Consider the following 25,192-nt stretch of genomic DNA (forward strand, 5'->3'; position numbering starts at 1 on the left):
TCAACAATAAGTTTATCAAGTGACGAGAATACTTTTTGTGCGGAAAAACAAACAAAAATAATGACTTTATTCAACTATTACTTTTCTTCCTTGTGGGCCTAAGACCCACAAGGGAGAGTTCAAGAGATTTCCACGACGCATTCTCGTCGCTTCATAAACTTATAGTTGAGCCACTGTAGTCACTTGGACTATTTAAACATTTTCTTCAATGACTTTCTGGGCCGTCAAGTTTCTATCCCTTATGAAGCCTATGTAGCAGTGATCCAGCTCTCAGATTTAATCAAAAATATCTTCATTTGTGTTCCGAAGATGGACGAAGGTCTTACGGGGTTGGAACAACATGAGGGTGAGTAATTAATTACTTAATTTTCATTTTTGGGTGAACTATCCCTTTAAGCAGCACAACAGTTTCAACATTGATAATAATAAGAAATATTTCTTAAGCACCAAACCAGCATATTAGAATGATTTCTGAAGGATCATGTGACTGAAGACTGGAGTAATGATGCTGAAAACTCAGCTTTGCCATCACAGACACTATTCAATTTTAAAACACATTAAAACAGAAAAGAGTTATTTTAAATTGTTATATAATATTTAAATTATTCCTTTTTATATGACTATTGTTACTGTATTTTAGTCAAATAGATGCAGCCTCTGTAAAATTAAGTGACTTCTTTCAAAACCCTAAAAAAAAATCTTACCATCCCATTTTCTCTTTTTGTCCAAAATTCCCAGAACTTTGGGAACTTTCCCAAAACTTTCCAGGTTTAGTGAGCAATATCACTTGTTTGAAAACTAACATTAATGTTTCCATATTTGGCAACAATAAATAAACTATGAAAATCAATTCTCCACAATAAATTTATTGAGGAATTGTACTGTCTGAACATCATCACAAGATCAAATGTAATTTAATGAAAGACGTCACATCATGTCAGCTATTGTTTGAGTTGTTTACTTCAATTTTCAACATGTAATTTTCTTGATCAGATCCATGCAAAAACTATTAGACAACTGTAGCCTGATGCTTACTACGCTTGCTGAAATCTTCAAGCTGAAAAAAGTCAAGATCACCATACTGATCCATATAGGAAGGTTTTATACCAATTATAACAGTGAACACAAGGGCAAAACTGACACGACATTGATTATGGATAAATTAAGCTAAATAAATCTTGCTGTTTTTAAAATGCATACAATTCTGATTGGCCAATTAGGCAGTTTCTGCAAAAGGTGCAAAGTCTGAGCCTCCTGCTAAGATCATAACTCACCCGGGGCATTTAACAACTGTTCAACCAACAAAAACTGACAGAATGTGCGAGTCAGTGTGCTTAAGTGTGACAGTTGTTTAACTGAAATAACTAAAGGTAAACACAATCTGTCTTTACGGCACCACACACTTGTGGGTGGGAGGTTTGCACAGAGGTGTGACATCAGGTATAAGTGTGTATATGTTGTCACAAATGTGATTTGTGACTGGCCTTGTGCTCTGCTATTTCAGCACATTTATGCTGTACATTAATACAACAAAAACAATGTTTTCTTCCACACATTCTCACTCCCAACTCATCACATATGGACGCTTGGTCAGGATCCCTCTGCATCACTTTTTAACACACAGGGCTCCCCTTTAGCGTAATTGTTCGATATGCAGGGTACTCATTGCTTTCAATGAGAAACATTTGGTGTCAAAACACAATGAGTGTCAAAAACACGATGGGCAAGGGAATTTTATCGTCATGATGAAATTATATTAGGGGAATAATTTTGCCATTATGACATATATGTTTGGATTTTCAATTGAATCAGGCAGCATAATTTATACTATTTAGACATGGTTTAACACATAACTAAAACTACCCATTTGTATATTATATAATATAAAACATTTTTCCGTGTTATTATCTCCATGAATGAAAATTAGAAATGTAGATCTCCTTTAAAGAGAATTTTACTGCAGAACAGTAGAGTTAAAAACAAATAATAAAGTGTTTTAAATATTACATGTTATATTACAAAATATTTTTATTGTCTGGGCTGGGGTTGCATCTTTATCCCGTTTTTCACCCCTGATGAGTTTGAATCTGTTCTTATGTCTTTCCTAAAACTTCATTATCTGAAAATACCCCCATCTTTTTAATGCTTTCATCTGTTCTCCTGCCCTAGATTGCAGTCATCTGTCAGATTCCTTTTCTCTCCTCCTCCTCCTCCTCCCCTCTTCTGCAGTCTCTCTGTTCCATTCTGCAGATCAGAGGTTCAGGGACGGCTGTCCATCCCACAAATCACTCTGCAGAGAGGTTGCAAATCTCTTCACTGTTGGACAGAAAAAGACAGCAAAGGAGAGGAGAATTTATGCCCTTCTAAACATCTATCCAGTTGTCAAATACTAGTACTATAGCATTCATCTGACAGATCTGTGACCTTCTGGAGGTTTTCAAGACTGTTGATCTCAATGACATTTTGGACTGTTAATAAATGTATACTTTAAATTAAAACTGACATACTTACAGATTTAAAATGACCACAAACAAGTGGAGCCCCTATAAGTGTATGAATATCACTGTATGAACTTAAGATATAATTCGAATTTTTTTTTGTCACTAGAATAATAAAACAATAATGGACAAACCTTGACCTCTTGGTATGAACGGTTAGATAATTTATATATTTTGCAGAATACCTGAACACTTGAGACATCATTTTCCCAGTGTGGCCTCAGTCTCTTAAAGGGCAATTTAAACAGAATTACAGTGTGAGAAACGGCCTTCAGCAGGGTGTAAACTACAGACATCATCGTATATATCAAACTCTTATATAGCTATCTCATAAAACTGAAAGGCCAGGCTAGTATATCAGCAATTTTCATAAGCACTGCTGCAAACGTGTTATATGACTACAGATTATAAATGGATGCATAGCACAATAACAAAATTGTCATATACATTGTGAGAGGTCCAGAGGGGACATTACATGACACGTAAGCAATGCTACAAGTTCTTGATTTTGGAAAATATATCTATTTGTTTGACTTTACACAAATTTGTGGAGTTCATGCAGCTCGAGTGCTGCTGTCATTACAGAAAATGTGGGACAAACTTTCAAAGACATTTAAAAAAAAATTATGTTAATTTTTCAATTCAACTTTTCACTCAAATTATGCTGCTGATAATATAATTTGATAAGATAAGAAGAAAAATTTTGCAAATTAGAAAAGTTAAAATTTTTCACTAGTGGTCCCAGACTTGAACCCCACTATACGCATCCAAATATACGGGACACAACGCAATAAAAATCCCCTCGGGGGGGGTCATGGTTCATCCGTGCCTGTTAACCTCTGCCCTTTGGCCCCTTGCTGATGAGGACTGTATTACAGAGAGAAAACAGGAGAGGAAAGATGGATCCCTCTTCATCATTTGATTTACAGCAAGAATCTTACAGCAAGAACTAGCATGCACCCTTAATAATAATTCTAATTGGGTTATAAATCTAATTTGGTTATATTATACCATATATAGGGCATTTATATTTCTAAATATTTGTCAGAAGACTATGCTGTAGAATTGTCAGAGCAGGTATAACTGTATTTAGGGAATGTCATTTCATCACCAGGAGGCAAGGATAAAGACATTTTCTAACATAGAAGGACAAATGGAGAACTAGTTCGTACACAATGATATATGTGCCTCATGCAAGAGTTTAAATATAATTCTGCCAATTCTGAGAAAGGAGAGAGTGAAGCAAGCAGTAGATGAGGTAATTATGAGAAACATTCGAAGTTTAGGGAGGTCAGGGATACAGACTGAGAACACAAGGGGATTTTTAGATGTGAACCTGTGTATCATCATTATAGAAGTGATAAGAGAAAACGTGATGTACTAATCAAGCTGTAGACAGACAATATCAGTGGTCAGAGCACTGAACTCTGTGGGACTCTTGTGGCGTGTTTGCAGAGTGTGGAAACAAAACATGATAGAATCTGTTTTCAAATGAGTCTACAGGGAACTAAGACCTCCGATTCAGAAACTATCCAAAATCAGCAGCTGATGGTTGAACATGTTAAAATCAGCAGACAGCTCCAGATAAATTGAAACTGAGGAACTAATCGCTCTTATTGCCTTAAAGGGATCATTCATCCAAAGTCATAACGGTTTGGAACAACATGAGAGTGAGTTAATAAAGACAGAATTTTACAAAAAAAACTAACCCTTTAAGCATTTTATTACACTGTATAAAACTGTATAAAAGCCACCAAACTATTAATATAACCCTATAACTATAACACTATAATTCTCTCTCCTGCCCTATCACATTCACCTATTGCTTATACTTAAGTATTAAAAGTACAGTTCACCTCAAAAAAGTAAAATTCAGCAGAACACAAAAGAAGATATTTTGAAGAATGCCCATATGATAAAAGTCAATAGGGTCCAAAACACTATGCTTTCATTCACTATTGATAAGGACAAATTGGCTACATCATTTTCATACTCTATTAATCAATGATTGCTAGCAGCTTTCTGGAGATTTACTTAGTGAGACAGTTATTGGGACAACAAACTGCTGTTTTTGATATACACATATTTATCTCATTTAACTTAATCTGCTCAAAATTTCAGTTGAATTTCAAAACAGTAAACTACTCATCCAGCACAAGAGAGAAAGACTTGCTTTGTGTAGGGGGTTAAGCACACAGATACACATCCGAATTTGGATAACACATACTCAGTATTGGAGCCTCAGAGACCACAAACTGCATGCATCATCTCCTTCGACACAAACACAGATGTGAAACGATCAGTCTCTGGCAACACACAGCAAACCTCAGTCTATCTCAGTTAAGTCATTTACTTCACAAACAATCTACACCAGTGTAGTATTACTGTGGTAAACTGCCCCAGTGTTTGAACAGGCTAGCGATTACAACTTGATCCTGACAATAAGGCCACCAAAATATACTGCGCCCTTACATGCCTATCATATCAAATGTACAGAGTCAATTTGAATCAGTAACACTGCTCAAGATCAGTCTTTGAGGTCCACAAATCATCAGCATTCTCAAAGTCTGAATCAAAACCAGAGTGTCAGTCCAAACCGCCCATTTTTTCACTCACTGAAGGGGAAGATCTGTGGCTTCAAAAGGCAGACAAACACATCATCTTGTTGCCTAAACTTATTAGACTTTGGCAAACTTAAGGGATTTGAGCTTCACATTTACAAATAGCATAGTGACAGCTTTGCATTTCTTCGCCCTGACTTGATAAATCACATATCTGCAAGGCTGTAAAGAGATTAAGTGCTTGCTTTGCTAAAACGTCCTTCGTGTTGGCTTCAGATTGTTTGTTTCATGGAAACATATGCAGTGAATTCTTAACTTCTTGTTTGATGAAAGAGCAATTTGTTTTTTGGCACAGACTGAGAGGTATATACAAAAAAGGAGCGATTTTGTTACGAATTCCAGGAACTTGTACACATAAATGTCCGTGCGGAGAGCCTTCCAAGCTGCGAGCCACCCCACTGTGCATTTTCCTGATCCACTATTTGTCTCCCGCCGATACTGGGAGTCCTCTGTTCCTTCCACTCCCCTAACAGCTGTCACTAAGGCCACCCTTATGAGCAAACATCAATGTGATAGGACAGGACCTCCCTGTGTCTCTGGCAGATCGGCTGGACCGTCCCAGATCACCCCCCCCCCCCCCCCCCCCCTCACTGTCGGACTGAAACAATAAACCTCCGCCTCTCACTCTATCCCAAGGGTCCTCCTGTGATTCAGATCATAAGAAGAAAGGAAATGTTCAGATGTGACTTTCCTGTTACTTTAAACAACAGTCAGAGTTTAACATGAGGATCTGGTGGGGATAGTGAAACTGGATCAGTTTATGACTGCAAAAAAAGTGAAAGTTCTTGTTGAGTGAAAGAAAAATTCTGCACTAAATGGCCGTCACTAGACCATATTTATAGGGTCTTACAAAAACTGTCAGCACGCATCTGGCCTAACCAATTGACCAACTACTTGTCAGTGATGCAGGGTCTTTGATACACTTTCGTGAACTGTGACTACTTACACTTTCAAATTACATTTCCCGTCTGTTGTTGAAGAGACAGAAAGTGCATTTACCATTTTCGCTTGTAAGACCTTAGAAGATTAGATACAACTCCATGAAAATTAGTTCACCCACTGCCACCAACAGCCACATGATCTTGTTATCCAACCAAAGATGCAGAATTGTTTCAGACAAAGGGGTCGAGCTCAAAGTGATTCTCACATGCTTGATTTTATTTTATGCCCTAACAATGTTACTGTGGTAGAAGCATGTGACCAGCTTTGGTGGAGACATGCACATTCACAAACACTTTCAAAGAATCCCAAAGGGATAGTTCACCCAAAAATAAAAAATGTCATCACTTTGACTTTCTTCTGTGGAATATACAAGATATTTTAAAGCTGCAGTCCGCAACTTTTTTAAGTTAAAAATAATCCAAAATAATTATATTAAAAAAAAACGTATTATGCCAGTGGTCAAAACTATCTGCTTGCCATAGCTAGATTCAAAACGGTTAGCTTGTAATAATGATTTTAATTCCAGTGGTACTGGTGGGTTTCCGCAGGAAATTCGAGCATGTCTTTGCGTCATGACGTCACACCCGTACACATAAAGAAGGAGTTTCGGCTCCTTCGGCTATACTGCGCGTGATGAGATGTTTAGATGTGTATAGGCTTTTCTCGCAGCACTTTACATGATTAAACTTATGGCATCCAGAAAGATCCAAACAACAATCATCAGTGTCAACTGGAGATTCAGCAGTTATAAAACCCAAAAGACTTCGTACTTCGGATTTAAGGTGGCTAGAGAAAGAGAAAGAAACCGTCTCATGCGAACACAAGGATTTAAACATCGGCGGGGCTTTTGAAAAGTGCGTGAACTCCGTGTTTTGAAGGGGTTCAAAACGGAAGAAGAGACGGCTTTTTTCTGCTGAACAAGTAAGTTAAGACATTTCAATAGTTCAATCGTGTAACAGTACGTTTTCTTAATTCACACAGTTATGGAGTTTCCTTTGTTGTGCCTTTCTCGTTTTGCTATTATGGAGAATATGAATTCTGAACTACACAGGTAACCATAAAACACATTAAATTTAACATTAGTCACGCAATGCTGATGTGATGTTGTTAACATGAACAATTTGAGAACAAAGTAGGCTATAATTTGCACGGTTGCTGTAAATCGCGTTGATTAAATCTAACGAAGCTTATCATGTCGAATGCTTTTTCCCCCTTAGTTGGTCAGAACAAAAATGGATGTTACTTACTTGTTCAGAAGACATTTTCTTATGAAAATTCTTATGTTGGTCAAACTTTCAAAAAGTGAATCTGTGATTCTGTATGACAGTATCCACACAGCGCGGTGACTGACAGCAGCACTCGCCTCAAAGCACTGTGTTCATCCGCGCTGTTTCATGCCGATTTACAACCCACGCAAAGATGATAATTCCGCGAATCACTGCAGTTACAGATTTCGAACAGAGAGATGGCGACAAAGAGGAAAAGCTACGGACTGCAGCTTTAAGAAATGTCTCCGTGTTTTGTTTGTCCATAAAGTAAAAGTTAACAGTCACCAAAATTGTTTATGTTAGCAACGTTTTTCAAAATATCATCTTTTGTGTTGCACAGAAAGAAAGAAAAACTTTTCAAAAACTTTGTATATGAATCTTTTTATATAGTATGTTCATATGTATATGAACCATTATACAGTCAGGAGGAGACAAACCAAATTTAACAGCAGACATCATCTCTATCTCTAATAAAACCAGAAAATGCAATCAGTGTTTACTACAGGGCCTTCTAGGATTTTCTATATACTGTAACTCTCGGTATAGATCTGAAGATAACCTTTCCAAATGTCCTGGCATGGCTGCCAGCCAGAGCGATATATGACCTTTTAATCAATACATGATTGTGCTGCGATTTTACAACTCTCCCTGGATGCTACAAATTTAATATGTGCATTCTAACGTCCACCTCCCAACGCTCATATACAGAAACTTGAACCATTACCAGAAATAGGGAACACAGCAGTTTGTTAAGAGGCATGAGTCACGATTTGTCTTTCAAGGATGAAGAAGAGTTATTCTGTCCTCTGAGAGAGAGAGAGAGAGAGAGAGAGAGAGAGAGAGAGAGAGAGAGAGAGAGAGAGAGAGGACATCATCTAGTTATTTTTGGTACAGCACTGTGGATGAGACTCTGCACTGCATTGAAGGGGAAACAGCGCATGCGCCTGATACAGGATGCCCTTAACTCCTCCCCTCGCTTCCTTCCTCCTTTGTTTAGTTGTCCTGCAAACCCAATGGGCCTCATTTACCAATTTAACATAGAAACGAGCACAGAAATCATCTTACAATGATTTATGAAACATTCGTATGCTGCCAATCCCATCGTACGAATGATTGCACATTGATAAATGTTAACCTGACTCCGCCAGATGGATTTGCTCCGCATATCCATCTGGAAACCTTCCGTTGAAGTAGTTTTGGTAAGGGACGAAAATACTGGTTAGCTGATTGGCCTATGTTGGTGATAGACGGGCCAAATCAACCAATCAGATCAACGAAGCATATGACGTACTAACAGAGCGTATCTTTTCCTCTGAGAAAAGCCTCCAGAGCAGTGTTTTGCTCTTCTTTCAGTGAAGAAATACTCTGTAATTCCGATTAAACTTGCTCGATAGCCACGCTGATGCTAGTTTCATCCGCTGAAGCCGACATGTTCTTTAGACTGAACTGACGCGCTTCTCGTTGCGTCACACCTCAACCCGCCTCAAAGCCAACGCTGATTGGACGTTCGTTTGGTGAACTGCTCCCAAATTTTCTTTAACGGAAAGTATCCAGACTGATCTGCGAGTGAAACCTTGAAAGCTCGCGAGATCAGGATGGTCTCACGAGGCTAGATAAATGTGGCAGCTCAAAACAATCGTCATTTGAATATTACGCCCCTAAAAATTCACGGTTTAGAAAGCCTTGCCCATAGATTTTAACGTAACCCGGCCAAGAAGAGGAAGTAATCTCATGAAGGAGAAATTGATCTCACTCCCCCCCAAAAAAACTCGAAATTGCAATTAAATGAATAAACAATTAAATTAATGTATTTGTATATTAAATATGGGTAAATAAAACGAAACATTTACAAACATTATAAACACTGTAGCCTAGGCTATTTTAGTTCCCCTCAATCCACAACAAATCCATTCAATTTAACGGTATTCAGAACAGAACAAGAATGAAAATAGCAATAAAATCTCTCATTCGACACAAATCCAAATGTTTCCATATTCGCAATCTAACATTTGGTTGCTAAATTATATTTATTATGTAAACAAGGCCTTGTACTTCACTCGTGTTCCAATATCCAAAATGTGCTTGGTTGGGCGCTGGCCATGCTGATTTTACAGCGGACCATTTAAATTGAACATTGTAACTTTTATGTTTGGTTGACTGCATTTTAGTTTGATGATGAATGGCTGAAATATCAAGTTAGCAACGCTAGAACTGATATGTTGTGTGTGCGCTCGTGAAGTTGGATGTAATAAAGATATAAAGAAAACAAATACAATGCGTTAGAGTGTCACAAAAACGAGCGTAGCCTTTTCTACTTGTCACACAGTTTTTTTCTTTTGTTAATCATTTCATTATTTAAGGGAAATATATTTTGTTTTATTCCTTTTATACTTAATTGAATTTTTTTTCTAAACAAAATGCTTTCATTACAATTCTCCAACAGATTTCCTATGCTGCAAGCAAGTTTACGCTAACTCAAAAACTTCCGTTCACGAGCTGAGACCTGACATGAGATTTGATCGTAGCCACCCCTCACGTCTATATTGATAAATGCCAAGTTTTGCGTGGAAATGACCATACACCCAATTTTCTGTTGTACGTTCGTTTTGTAAATGAGGGCCAATGTTACAAACAATATGGGGACAGTATCAAACTGGAGACATGTAAACGATGCCATACTTACAATACCATGTAAACGGTGCCATACTTACAATACAATTTCACGAGTTCACACTTACAAATAAGTCAGATAGAATAAATGGTATACATATTTGGCGTGCTGTCCGAGGAGAGGGCTCTGGACTCGGTATTCGGCCCAAACCCAGAGTACTCCCCCTGTATTGCTGGCTGTGGAAGGAACAAGCCAAGTGTAAGGTGTCAGGGTGGTGAAGGCTTGCTGAAAAACTGTAGAGGAGTGTAGGTGAGTCGACTGAGTGCATTATATATGCTTCCTCTCATGCTGATGGGATAGACATGATGATTGTTGATGACAAGTTAATTAGATTGATTATTTGAACGTGCTCCTCCCGAACTTTGTTTAATGAAACATCATGTAATGTGATGTCTTTTGGGTGTCCCTCCAGGCTCGATTCTGAAGCCTTTTATTGTTTCACCTGTTTATATTCCCATTTGAAATAACATCTCGTTTCATCAGTATAAGCCAGTCACAGGTGAAGCGAATATCGTTAATCATCTCCTAACAAGACCACATATTAAGGTCTGGGAAGATTAGATGGTAAGCAAATAAAGATATGAGAAAAGATATGAGCGACTTTGACAAGGGCCAAACTGTTATGGCTAAGCGACTGGGTCAGAGTATCTCTGAAACGCCAAGGCTTGTGGGATGCTCCTGGTCAGCAGTGGTCAGAATTTACCAACAGTGATCAGAGGTGGGACAAACCACAAACCGGCGACAGGGTGTTGGGCCCCCAAGGCTCATCGATGTACAAGCCAATGAAGCAATGAGCAAACAAAGTCTACTGTGGCACAAGTCACACAACATTTTAATGATGGTTATGGGAGGAATGCGTCACAACACACAGTGCATCACACTCAGCTGCGTATGGGGCTGTGTAGCCGCAGACCAATCAGAGTGCCTATGATGAGCCCTGTCCACCGTCGAAAGGGTGAATGTCGGAACTGGACCTCGGAGCAGTGGAAGAAGGTCACCTGGTCTGATGAGTCCCGTTTTCTTTTACATCACGTGGATGGCCGTGTATGTGTGCACCGTTTACCTGGAGAAGTGATGGCACCAGGATGCACTGTGGGACGACGACAAGCTGGTGGAGGGAGTGTGATCTGCTGTGAAAACCTGTGTCCGACCATTCATGTGGACGTAAATTTGACACGTGCCTCCTACCTAAATATTGTTGCAGACCAGGTACACTCCTTCAGGTGAATGGTGTTCCCTGGTGGAATTGGCCTCTTTCAGCAGGATAATGCACCCAGTCACACTGCACACATAGTTCAGGAATGATTTTTGAGGAATATTATGAAGAGTTCAAGGTGTTTCCCTGGCCTCCAAATTCCCCAGATTTAAATCCAATTGTGGGATGTACATCCACGGAGGCTCCGCCTCGCACCCTACAGGACTTTGAAGGATCTGCTGCTAACGTCTTGGTGCCAGATACCACAGGTCAACTTCGGTGGGTCGGCGCTGTTTTGGCAGCACATGAAGGACCAACAGCATATTAGGCAGGTGGTCATAATGTTTTATACCAAGACAGTGCACTCATATTACTACGAATGGCAGAAAGTGCAATGCGCAATGTGGTCCGCCTTCTAAATAAAAAAGCCAATTGACACCTGGTAAAGTCAGATAAAAAAAATTTTTACACTATTTGAGCATTGCAAATATGGCTGCAGAGTGATCTAACTTTCCTTGAAATGGGCTTTGTCTGTATGGAGACCATAATTTTTATGGATGGCACAGACCAATTAAATAAGACACAGAAATGATCTACAGAGAAAGACTGTTTTACTATGCCGAGGACGTACATAACTCCAGCACTTAATAGTGTCCTTTATACCTTAGCAATATGATTACTAAATATATTTTAGCTAGATCACTCAGATCATCTGATTTCATTATGAAACTACAGTTACAAAACTCAAGCAGCTGACTCAATTATCACTTTTAAATAGACTTTTAAATGCCTTTTCCCCAATTAATCTCATTCTCCTCTTTCATTTTAATTTCTTATTTTCTATTTCTATTTATTCTTATTCTGTTTTTGAGTCTGCTTCCATACGTATTTATGTGAACGTTTACTTATGTGTCTTCTGCAAGGCACTTTGTAAACTCTGTTTTAAATAATTCTATGTAAATAAAGTTTTACATACCAATATAAATAAATAATCTAAAGCTACACAAAAAGTATCCTTTCTCATGAAGAAATAGTACACTGTCTAAACAAACCACTTCACCATGGTGGTCTGAGCCATTTACACACAAACACTGAGTCATAATTATTATCCATTAGTGATGCTTTGCCATGACTTAAATGAATGCTATATGGCCTGTTTTCAATATTGATTTTACTCCATCACAGCCAGCACAATCTTCTATCAAGCTTCCTGTATTGTCCACATCCTTTCATCAATGATTAGAAATCAGTTGTTAAGGGATGTTGATGAAAACACCACAAACAGCTGGGTACAAATATCATCATTAACTCTTAACTCAGAAGAGCTGTTAGGAGAGTAGAAAGATGAATCTGCCAAAGCCTTATGACTCTATGTTAAGTGGAATCCACACTTTAATTACAACATCTCATTGATCTCATTGAACTACATCTCCCGAAGGGGCACAGCTAAAGGTCACCCACACCGTTAAAATGCAATGCATTCATAAACAAGGAAAATCCTATTTTAAAGGGATAGTTCAACCAAAAATGAAAATTCTGTCATTAATTACTCACCCTCATGTTGTTCCAAACCCATAAGAATTTCGTTCATCTTCTGAACACAAATTAAGATATTTTTGATGAAATCCGTGAGCTTTCTGTCCCTCCATAGACTGCAATGTAATCACCACTTTCACGGCCCAGAAAGGTAGTAAAGGGGAAAGCTCTCGGATTTCATCAAAAATATCTTAATTTGTGTTCCGAAGATGAACGAAGGTCTTACGGGCTTGGAACGACATGAGGGCGAGTAATTAATGACAGAATTTAGATTTTTAGGTGAACTATCCCTTTAAGGGAGATTCACAAAGACTGAAATGTGTACTCATATACCATTGTTTATTTGCATATGCTGTCTGCGTTTTTGCTCCAGATTCACTAAAGTTATTATGCAAATATGGTATAAGCACAAAAACAAAAACTGTGCTGAACACAATTTGTACTCGGCTACATGGATGCGCCTAGATTTATATACACGGTATAATGCTCTTCTCCCTGATTTGATGCATTACTGTGGTCATCATCGCTAGAAAATGCTTTCCACAAGAGGTAAAAGCAATGCTAAACGTGCCAGCCAAATGTGGTTAGTGAAGAAGATGCAGGGGTTTGCACTGAAATACAGCATACTAAATGGTTTAGTGAATTTGCCCTTTAGTGTCTCTGTAAGAGCGGTTCCATTTTGATGGCTAAGATTGTTTTGCAGCTTCAGACAAACTGTTATACAAAGAATTGCTAAAGAATCATGATCAATTAAATCTTTGATTCATTTCTGAAATAAAAGAGCAGTGAAATAATTATTGCAAAAATCTCAGCTAAAGCTCAGCAGCCATCTCTTTTTTTTTCAAGAACAAATACATATCAGATCATGTTTTGAGGTTCATTTGAATGGGAGTGGTTCCTGTCTGTGATGACATTACATCCAGTACCGTCCACTGATTGTGGCTTCTGCCTAATTTTGTTGACATCATCATTGCCACTCTGTGTGGGAGTGTTTATATTTGCATAATCTCTTTGATTTTAAGGCTGATAGCTACTACAAGCATCACAGAAAACACTGCATGGGTTAGTGGATCTATGACTGTGTTAAGCACAGTTCGACCTGCATCTGCCCATTTACAGAGAAACAACAGTTATGACATCAGCATTACTAAGCAATAAAACTAGCATGCAGACAATCTGGGACCAGCTGGACACCACAATCTGCCAGACCAATTCAATTTTCAGAGAAAAGAACATCATTACACTGCTTTTTTTTTTATTGTTAGCAACACCCTCAGCATCTTCCTTTGTTCATAAATATAACTTAACTGGAAACAAAATGCACGAGAATACCAATAATTTAATCCATGATTGTTAGTCATTTAAAGCAGCCAAAGTAGCCTATATTCAAAAGCATTCACCTGTGCTTGAGGATTCACATTTAAATCCAAAAGCCTTCCAGAATCCATCCTAGTGAAGCTTCCCGATGATGTTTATATTCAAATGTCAATAGTCTCCACTACATTTGTATTACGCTGTGAAGCAAACCCATCTAGGAGCCTTTAGTTGTTGTTCAGCAGTACAATAGGTTTCTTGAGCTTGAAGTGCAGACAAAAGTAAGCGGTTGACTGGGATTGTCTTTTTCTGGCAGGGCAGTAATGAAACGTTATTGATGCTGACTCCTGATGAAAGCATTTCTCCAAAATGAGAGTGCTTTACTTTTATCAGCACAAGCCCATCTACAGTGAAGATAAGGAAATACGATGGAATTGCTTGTTTACTTGAGAAAACAAGTGAAACTAAGGGCAAAAAAGGAGAAAGAAATATTTCTTTGCTCCATATTGTTAATTAAAGAGGGTACGTCTTGTGTATTTCAAACTGTCTCTTCGTTCTACCTTTGCCCTCAATGGCCTCTGTTTTTTTTTCTATTCTGGAAGACTGTGTTTTTATGTAACTCTGGCACTTATTAACATTTTATGAGGCCAACTTTACTTCTAAAGAGGGATAGAGGGGAGGAGGGGAGTGGAAAACAAAAAAAGAGAGTGAATGTGATGGAGGAGGACAATGAGAGTTGGCTGGTGAAAATAGAACCCTTCTATTTTTGACCCATGTAAACAGGTCCTTACTCATAAGAGAGAGCCAAAGAGAGGGTGACATGGCACTGGCAGGGTCAGAATCAGTGAGAGGACTGCCTGTATCTCTAAACACAAATGCGGATTAAAGCTCCTCCAAATGAAAGTATACATTAGTAAACAAATCAATGCATATACAATACAGTTGAAAAAGTTTGTGGTCAGTAAGAGTATAATGTTTTAGAAAGAAGTGTCTTATGCTCACTAAGGCTGATTTTGTTTGATTAAAAATACAGTGTAAACAGCAATTTTGTAAAATATGATTACAATTTAAAATAAAGGTTTTCTATTTTACTATATTTTAAAATGAAATGTATTCCTGTGATGGCATCATTACCCCAGTCTTCAGTGATCCTTCAGAAATTATGCTAATTTGCTGACTTGCTGCTCAAGAACAGTTGCGCTGCTTAATATTAAAAATATTTTAACAATTACAAATTTGTCAGGATTCTCTAATGAATGTAAAAAAATGTAAAAACAGTATTTATTAGACAAATAAATATTTTGTAACATTATAAATGTCATTATTGTATATACAAAGCTGGCATGTCTTTCAGTGTGACTTGCTATATCCATCTAAAACAAATGTTAACAGCATTTCTTCTTTATATAAGAATTGGCGTTTGCACTTGTTTTTTGTACTTGCATCAATTGAAAGACTACATGGAATATGTGTACTAATATATATATATATATGTATATATATATAGTTATGACATCTTTTGCTAAATTTTTTAGCATGTTATATATTTATAAAAGTGATTCAGTTTGACTTCAGTAAAAGTGGATTGTTTATTATGTCACCCTTGAGAAGCACACTTGAGAATAGACATGTTCCTCTGTCAAGACATAGACAAGCTCCATGTGACTATATCTGGTCTAAACAAGTTCAACACATAATCAGGAGAATAACTGGATCTTTAAACAGGAAGTTACTTCATTAGCATCATGCCTCCTCTAATTTCCTTTTCTGGACAGGAAGTCCTGCTCTGAAACAGGGTGGTCCCTTTAATGACTAATGTAATTACCCAACAAAAACGTAATAAACACTCACTAAACACCTCATAGACAGATTATCACTATAAAGAAGGGACGAAATATTTTTCCAAAACCTGACATCATAACTAAATATATTTTCCTCATTCCACCTTTCACTCATCTGTTTTTTCTTCTTTTCTACCTTTCCTCTCTCTGGCTGATGACAGCTCACTCTCCATCTGCATCCTTCATCTGAGTGAATTACTTTAAGTGCCTCCCTCTCTCCTCTAATAAAAGACTAATGGTCTTTTCATACAGCCTACTTCTTCCTTACTGCAATTCAAAACTGTGATATGACAATTGCATTAAAGAAATGAATACATCAATATGATCAGCAGGTTCTAGGCCTATACTTATTTAGACTATTATATTATATTATTTAATATTATATTACATGATGTAGCTAAACAGACAACTTTTTCAACTGATTGAGGCATTTAACAAATTAGTCAAACCTCAGGAAGTCCCCACTCTGGTGCATTAGTATGAATGGGACGAGGAGCAAACAGCCTGACAGGCCGCCGATGCCAAACCCTCATTAAACCACTGATCCCCTGATGTCTGTGTGCACTTCCATCACATCCTATATTACATAATCTTACTCCAGCTCCTATTTGCACTCATCAGCTGATCCTGGATCAGATCCTCTGACCAAAGGACTCATTGAGCACTGTTCCTCTATGAACAATCACTGATCTCAAGTCAGGGTCCTCAGTTACACAGAAGGAGATTGATTTTAATCAACAATGTGAACGAAGATTCAAAAACTGCTGAAGTGCAGACTTCATATAAAACATTATTTGGTAACACTTTACAATAAGGTTCAATCTGTTAACATTAGTTAATGAATAAGGTATCATGAACTGCATTGAAAACATTTTTTTACAGCATTTTTTAATCTTGGTTATGGTTAATAGTATTTTATAAATATTGTTCATTGTTAATTCACGTTTATTCATTATACATTGGGGCCTGGTTTCACAGACAGCGCTTAGATTAAGCCAGGATTAGGCCTTAGTTAAACTAGGACATTTAAGTAGCTAGAAAAAAAGCATTACTGGTGTGCATCTTGGGACCAATCAATGGCACTGACATATTTTAAGATATGTCAGTGCAAGTTACTTTCGGTTAAGACAAGCATGCATTGTAGTGAGTGACTAGACCTAAGCCTTGTCTGTGATGGCATGAATAAAGTTAACAGAAATTACAAAAATATTGTTCATGATACCTAATGTTATTACATTAGACCTTACTGTTAAAGCTATGTTTCATAAGTTTCATAATAAGATGACACAATTGAGTTGAGATCTGGAGATCAGGCAGAATTGGGACATCCATTCACATTTGCTCTGTCTATCTAACAGTACGTTTTTTTTTCCACCTGGCCTCACCTGAATCTCACTTCTCAACACTACCTGTAATGTGACAGCTAGAGAGTCAGCATGACATCTCATACAGCATCTGTTCAGTTTCTTTTGAACCAAGAATGTTATTTCTCATTTCTTTCACAAAAAGAAAACTGTATCCCCCTCTCCATTTCTTATCTTTACCATTCTCATCACCCCTAGCAGAAAAGCACAAGCTAATTATCCATCTTTGTTTTCCCTCCCAGTGCCCTTTCTTTCACTCATTCTACATGATATGTTCCCATTCAGACCAGCCATCTTTCTCCCACGCCCCCCTCCCTGAATCACTCTCTCTCTCTCCCTAGTTCTCTTTCTTCGGGCCGATGCACACACAGCACCCCTCTGCCCCGGGACCTGTCCTCCAGTCCATCCTAAATGGGCCCTCTGTTCTCTTCGTTCTCCACTCCCCCCTCTTCTCGGGTCCCATCCTTTATGAGGCTCTTATCTGATTGCAAATGCTCCCACACCACCCCTCTCTCATTACCGCTCTGACATGTAAAGGGTTTTATGCCATCCTTCATAATGTTAAAATAAGTTTACACATTCAAGTTAAACCACTTCTGAGTGTTGAATAGTGTGAATCTAATCCAGATAATCACAACTAAAGGGTGTTTATGAACTTGTCAATCAGTGCATTGTTGGTTTGGGAAAAGGCCTGTGTGTGTATCTCATTGTAAGGCCAACACAGGCATTATTGTGAGTTTATGTTTGCAATTGAGTCTTTAAAAGAATCGGGGACTTAGCCTGAAAAGGGTCGAGAGCCGAGGTTCAGCCCCTGTTGGTTTTTCAACAAAGTGAGTGTTTTAGAGGCATTTTAGGGGGAGGAAATGTTGCAATGTGAGGGGATGTCTGAGTAGGTGTTCAACCCCATCCATGTTTTGACCCATTTCTAGAGTGTGCGAAAGCGAGAGAGGAATTACTAAAATTCCTATGTGCGCCAGAGAGGATGTTTATCAACCACATCTCCAGTAGGGCGCCTCACACAAACGCTGTATACACAGCATGTAGTTGTATTGCTAAAGCGCACACACACAAACACCAGACCACACCTGTTCAAGGGTCCTTATCTGATAAATAACAAACACTCGAGTTTTGCATATTCCATACCTCAAACGGGTCTTGACATGTTTCAGTCAAAATTCAGAACTGGATGGGTTTAACAGGTCTTTTTGTATCTAAGGTCTTGTTTCAACAACTATGTTAACCTATCTATGATTGCCTTTAAAAAGGTGCATACTCTATTCAAGCTCAGCTGGTGAGACAATATCAGCGACCATCATCAAGCACTTTATATAAAACTGAACAGCTGAAGAAGAAGAAGAAGAAGAAGAATGAAATGCTGGGGGGAAACAACATGCAAGGTCATTGTCTTGTTTGTACTTTGTTTGAGAGGGGAAAAAACATCAAATTGTAACGGTTGTCTGGAACAAAATGTGTCCTATCACATTTCTTCTGTACATTACTCTCCTAAAACAATCATATCTTTTGTGCAAAGTTTCATATTTAACACTGTTATGTGCTGATCTCGTCTGTAAGGAACAACTTAGATATGTTACCTACAAAAGTTAGTAAAAGTCTTCTCAAACCTAAACCTGTAAACAACAGCTCCAGAAGGCTGTATCTAATGGTTGATGTAAAAGAGCATATAGACAAGCAAATATGGTGTCTATTTCTGAATGTGTAAAATTAATACAGTGGGATCATCCCTTGAATGGCTTGGTCAATTTTCAATTCTATTTCTTTGAAAGCAAATTTTAAATAATAAATGTAAACAATATGGGTTTTCATTGTGTTAAAGGGGTCATATAATGGTACATGCACTTTTACAAGTTGATTGTACTGAAATGTGTGTTGGCAGTGCCTGTACACAGCCATCATATAATGATAAAAATCCATCCAGTGGTTTTGTTTTAATCTCCTTATATGTTTTCCCCTGCCTCAAATCGAGCCGTTCGAGCCTGTGACGTCACATGGTCGGAAGCCCCTCCCACGATTGTTGATTGACAGAAGGGTTTCAACACAGACCCGCCATCGCTCGTGAGCGAGCTGTCAATCATAGTCCGCGCGGACCGGCGCGGTCATTGTTGATATGCTGGAGCTGTCTATGAGCAGAATGGCGTCTAAGCGATTGTGGTGTTCTGTTCTTGGGTGTAATAACGAACACAGCAGTCATTTTAATGTTCCTAAATCCGAACCGCCGAAGACGCAGTGGCTGAGTTTGTTTTCGAAGGGAATATTCCCCACGAGCAACGTCGCAAATCATTTCACACACCAGACTGCTTTATAAACGAGGAGGTATAAAGCTGGTTTTCCTAAGAAGCTGCTCCTGAAAGGATCGGTACCATCTATTCGTGTTCCTGCAGCTGCTCCAGAAGAACTGAAGTGAGTGTAACGTTTTATTAAACTTTATATTAATATTTATATTAATCCTTGTAAATCGCTAGCTGCACGCTTCCCAATGAATGCGTCTAAGGTTTACACTCAGGGTACATTACGGCATGTTTTCTATGTATGACGTTCTCAATATAATGCATAATCCCACGTTTATACTGAACAACGTGTTATGGTTATTGTGTTACAAACGGAGTACGCCAGAGCCGGCTCTGGTGTACGCATAGAACAGAGAGGCGGAGTCAGCAAAGCTCATGATCATTTAAAGTCATATAAACTGAAACGGCGTGCTGAAAACAGAGCTGTTTTTTACCAGGTAAAATAATTGTTTTCTTACAATACTAATGAGAATTTTTAATTAAAGTATATTACAAACTTTTAATTTAGACCCTAAAGAATCATACTAGCTTGTACAAAAATGGCATTATATGACCCCTTTAACATTAGGTAAAATTGTCAAAAGACTATACAAAAATATAGTGTGCAGTCAGTTGTGGTTTTGATCATCTCTGTGTATGTGATCAAAATAATAATAATAACTTGAATTGTTCAACTTTCTTGATGTTTTACAGAAGAAAAAAAGTCAAACAGGTTTGAAATGACATGAGGGTCAGTAAATGATGACAGAATATTTATTTTTGGGTGAACTAACCCTTTTAATACCCATTGGAGCATCTCTTTAAATAATGCAAGAATGTAATGGTACATCATAGTATAAGATGCTCATTTTCACTCCTCTGAATCCTAGTAAACCCCTCTTATTTCTTCATGCATTCTCCTGGCTACATTAGCCAATGTCATTTTGATACATAGCTCTTTGAAAGTAATATAACACCAAGGTGTAAGTTATGCATCCCGTGATTTCGCACATGACAAGAAATAACAGCATAGTGCAAATTTGTGTCTCGTCTAAATTAAGTAAGGCATCACGCAAGAGTGAAAAAGTCCCAGATTACTTGGAGCCAACCTGATCTCTTGGGGGGAAAACACTATTTTACGAGGTGGGGATTTTGTATGAACTACCATCCCCACCCTAACCATCAATGCACAATAAGCAGATTGTATGAAAACATATGTGATTGTACGAATTGGCCACCAATTCATTAAATAAATATGAATTGCAATGCGAGTGTGTTGTTAGAGTGCAATGTTTTTTCTTGCCCCAGAATCACTCTGAGGTGGGTTTCTCTCATCAGTGAGCAGGAAATGGAAAACCCAGAGTGGACCTTAAACAGTGATCATCACAGAATACCTGAAGAAATAAAGGGAATTACTGTTGCTCCACTTACAACCTGTTCTATTTCTATTTGTTGCTTAGCAACTCACAAAGCCTAGAAAAAAATCCTACAAATATGAATATACACTACAAACTACTAGCCATTTTTTTACTCTATATTCTCTTTTAAACTCTAACTTCTTGTTTATAGAACTCCTGCATAAAAGTAGGCTATTATCACACTTGTGTCGTGTGGTGGTGATAAATATCAGGATGACTTCGATTGACCTGCAGGCAGCCTCATGTTACTATTCGGTATTGACAGCACTACTGCTTTTGAATAATATATTCAAAGGCAGAATTGCTTGAATGATAATTCTAGTATGATGTCAAACAAATAACTTATTCAACCACCTACCAAAGAGCCACGCTATGACTCAGAGACCCATGTCATAAAATATTGAGAACATTCACCTTCATCATGAGGTTTTGGGAACAAGATAGAAATGAAATTATATCTCAATTTTCTTTTTCCTGACGAAATCTGATATTGTTGTCTCTGGACAAAAAAAGAAAAAGCAAAAAAGAATAAAAGAAAGGAAAATATCGCACCGCTGCTGTACGCTAACCAGTGGAGTCAATCTGACTATAACGTTACCTCAATACTGCATTACTGCAAATCTACCCATTAAACTTAAAATAAAACTTAAAGAACATGCACAAGAAAACAGCTTTCAACGTTTTTTTCCAAATAGGCCTAACGTTATACCTGCTAAGGCTAAGCCGAATCACACAAACGCAGTCCCAGCTAGCTGTCAGGAGGTATCAGGTGTTTAACGTTACATAAAGCAAAGCTCAATAACTAGCTGCGCCACGCATCTGACTCAAGGGGTCCCGAATGGGGATACTTAGGTGAGCATGTTCAGCGATTTACCCCTCTTTTATCCGCACACACGTCAGCTCATAACGATAATATTTCTTTTCAAGCGTAATGTTACCTTGCCATCTAGGGTTTCTCCATCCTGAGCGTCGCTGAGCTCCGCGCTGATGTCCTCTGGCGCATCTTCAGGGCTCTTCGCGTCCCGCTGCACGGATGGTGTCGCTCCCATGATGAATAACGTCGCTGTTTCTCCACTCTCAGGAAAATAATGAGCGTTCAAAAGGAAGTAGGTATCCAACAGCCCGTGTAAATGCGCCCTGCAGTCCGTCCCGAGGGTTGTCTGCTTTGGAAAGTGTTGAAACGGGTCTGTAGGTTCACTTTTAGGAGCCCTCCTCCCATCAGTATCACATGGAGAGCAGCCAGACACGCCTTACAGCATCAAACCAGAGTAAGACCTGGGACTGTAACACCATTTAGAAAGGTACTATATGGCTACCAACCTCTGAGGCAGCCTCTGACTGAGGCAAAAGTTGAAATTTTAGGACAAAATACAATTCTGAGCTAAGTAGCCTACATTTCAGTCTAGTTATAGTTTGTAATAGATTTAATCATGTTATTGAATGTTAAATTACAGAACTATTTATCTGAATCAGAATTTTCTCCTGTTTAATTAATTATAATATACAGGTAGGCTATATACAGGTCCTTCTAGCATATTGTGATAAAGTTCATTATTTTCCAAAATGTAATGATAAAAATTAAACTTTCATATATTTTAGATTCATTGCACACCAACTGAAATATTTCAGGTCTTTTATTGTTTTAATACTGATGATTTTGGCATACAGCTCATGAAAACACAAAATTCCTGTCTCAAAAAATTAGCATATTTCATCCGACCAATAAAAGAAGTGTTTTTAATACAAAAAAAAAAGTCAACCTTCAAATAATTATGTTCAGTTATGCACTCAATAGTCAATACTTGGTCGGGAATCCTTTTGCAGAAATGACTGCTTCAATGCGGCGTGGCATGGAGGCAATCAGCCTGTGGCACTGCTGAGGTGTTATGGAGGCCCAGGATGCTTCGATAGCGGCCTTAAGCTCATCCAGAGTGTTGGGTCTTGCGTCTCTCAACTTTCTCTTCACAATATCCCACAGATTCTCTATGGGGTTCAGGTCAGGAGAGCTGGCAGGCCAATTGAGCACAGTAATACCATGGTCAGTAAACCATTTACCAGTGCTTTTGGCACTGTGAGCAGGTGCCAGGTCGTGCTGAAAAATGAAATCATCTCCATAAAGCTTTTCAGCAGATGGAAGTATGAAGTGCTCCAAAATCTCCTGATAGCTAGCTGCATTGACCCTGCCCTTGATAAAACACAGTGCACCAACACCAGCAGCTGACATGGCACCCCAGACCATCACTGACTGTGGGTACTTGACACTGGACTTCAGGCATTTTGGCATTTCCTTCTCCCCAGTCTTCCTCCACACTCTGGCACCTTGATTTCCGAATGACATGCAAAACTGAGCAACAGTCCAGTGCTGCTTCTCTGTAGCCCAGGTCAGGCGCTTCTGCCACTGTTTCTGATTCAAAAGTGGCTTGACCTGGGGAATGCGGCACCTGTAGCCCATTTCCTGCACACGCCTGTGCACGGTGGCTCTGGATGTTTCTACTCCAGACTCAGTCCACTGCTTCCGCAGGTCCCCCAAGGTCTGGAATCGGTCCTTCTCCACATTCTTCCTCAGGGTCCGGTCTAGGGTTGCCGCGGTGAGGAAAATTTCCCACCGGTTAATCGACGTTTGACAACACCGGTAATCCCGGTGTCACCGTGGGGTGGGTGGGTGGGGGGGGGTTAAAAAGCTTTTACAGAGCTGCCAACTCTCACGCATTGGCCGCGAGACACACGCATTTGATTGCTTTCACACGCTCTCACGCCACACTCCCGATTTCTCACGCATGAAGTGTCAACCTGGTCGGTCAAATCCCTGGAAGATGAGTTTATCTATATATCTACCTGTTGAGCCACTCGTGATCGACTAATTATACCGCAAAATAGTTAAAATCTCCTGGAATCTAGAGCGAGCGCGCACGCGAGACAGAGATTATGCTTCAAACCGCGTAGCGCGCGCGTACGGGAGAGAGGGAAAGCGAGCGAGAGACCTTGCGTGTGTAAGTGTAAAACCTAAACTCAAAAGTTGGCAGGTCTGGCTTTTACATGCGTGCGCGTTATACTTTCACTTTCGAAATAAGCTTTTCTGTTATTTGACTCGTTCTCATCTCCACACGTGCTAAATGGAATCCTGATGCTTGCTGATCTGTGACGTGACTAGCTCTTGGCACGCACTGCACAGTTCAGTTTTTAATTATAATGTATGCTCTCTTCTGAACTACATAATTGATAATTATTATTTTTAATTAATTCAAATAAATATTTTTAGCAAAAACGAATACTTTAAAAAAGTCAAGACATCGCGGTGTCACAGTGATGTCACCGGTGATGGGGCTTAAAACCGGTAACACCGTCAACACCGTCTATCGCGGCAAGCCTAGTCCGGTCACCTCTTCTCGTTGTGCAGGGTTTTTTGCCACACTTTTTCCTTCCCACAGAGGTGCCTTGATACAGCACTCTGGGAACAGCCTATTTGTTCAGAAATTTCTTTCTGTGTCTTACCCTCTTGCTTGAGGGTGTCAATGATGGCCTTCTGGACAGCAGTCAGGTCGGCAGTCTTACCCATGATTGCGGTTTTGAGTAATGAAACAGGCTGGGAGTTTTTAAAAGCCTCAGGAATCTTTTGCAGGTGTTTAGAGTTAATTAGTAGATTTAGATGATTAGGTTAATAGCTTGTTTAGAGACCCTTTTCATGATATGCTAATTTTTTGAGACAGAAATTTGGGGTTTTCATGAGCTGTATGCCAAAATCATCAGTAATAAAACAATAAAAGAACTGAAATATTTCAGTTGGTGTGCAATGAATCTAAAATATATGAAATTTTAATTTGTATCATTACATTATGGGAGATAATGAACTTTATCACAATATGCAAATTTTTTGAGAAGGACCTGTATATAAAAAATGTCTGTTAGTGTTACTTCTACATTTTATTCGTTATTACTTCTTGGTATAACTGTACTGTCTTACTAACACTTACCAGTTTCTCCTAACATTTGAGGACAAAAAGGGCTCATTATAAACTACACTGTCATTTATATTTCTCATGAAATTGTACAGAAGTTTTTATTAAAAGTATGCAAAAATATATTTTTTTCAATGTCATGCAGCTGCAATTATAAAATAATATAAAAATGTAAGCTTCTGCCCTGGTTTTATTTACAGACATTTATTTATGAATGTCAACATTGGGTGCCGGATGGGCCTCCACAGAAAAACAGGCCTATGGAACGTGTCCTACAGGAAAT

At 38.6% G+C, this 25,192-nt stretch overlaps 1 protein-coding gene across 1 annotated transcript in view; it reads right to left on the minus strand.

Annotated features, from left to right (window-relative positions):
- akap12b (A kinase (PRKA) anchor protein 12b) overlaps positions 1 to 22,156 on the minus strand; it is a 42,218-nt gene extending 20,062 nt beyond the window's left edge. Inside the window, exon 1 of the mRNA XM_056259920.1 lies at positions 21,892 to 22,156. Coding sequence (XP_056115895.1) covers positions 21,892 to 22,002 — 111 coding nt within the window. The 5' untranslated portion in view covers positions 22,003 to 22,156. The remainder of the gene's footprint in view (positions 1 to 21,891) is intronic.
- Positions 22,157 to 25,192: the final 3,036 nt, after the last annotated feature.

Source organism: Rhinichthys klamathensis, unplaced genomic scaffold, assembly GCF_029890125.1.
Source record: "Rhinichthys klamathensis goyatoka isolate OS25496 unplaced genomic scaffold, OSU_Roscu_1.1 h1tg000170l_1, whole genome shotgun sequence".
NCBI lineage: Eukaryota > Metazoa > Chordata > Actinopteri > Cypriniformes > Leuciscidae > Rhinichthys > Rhinichthys klamathensis.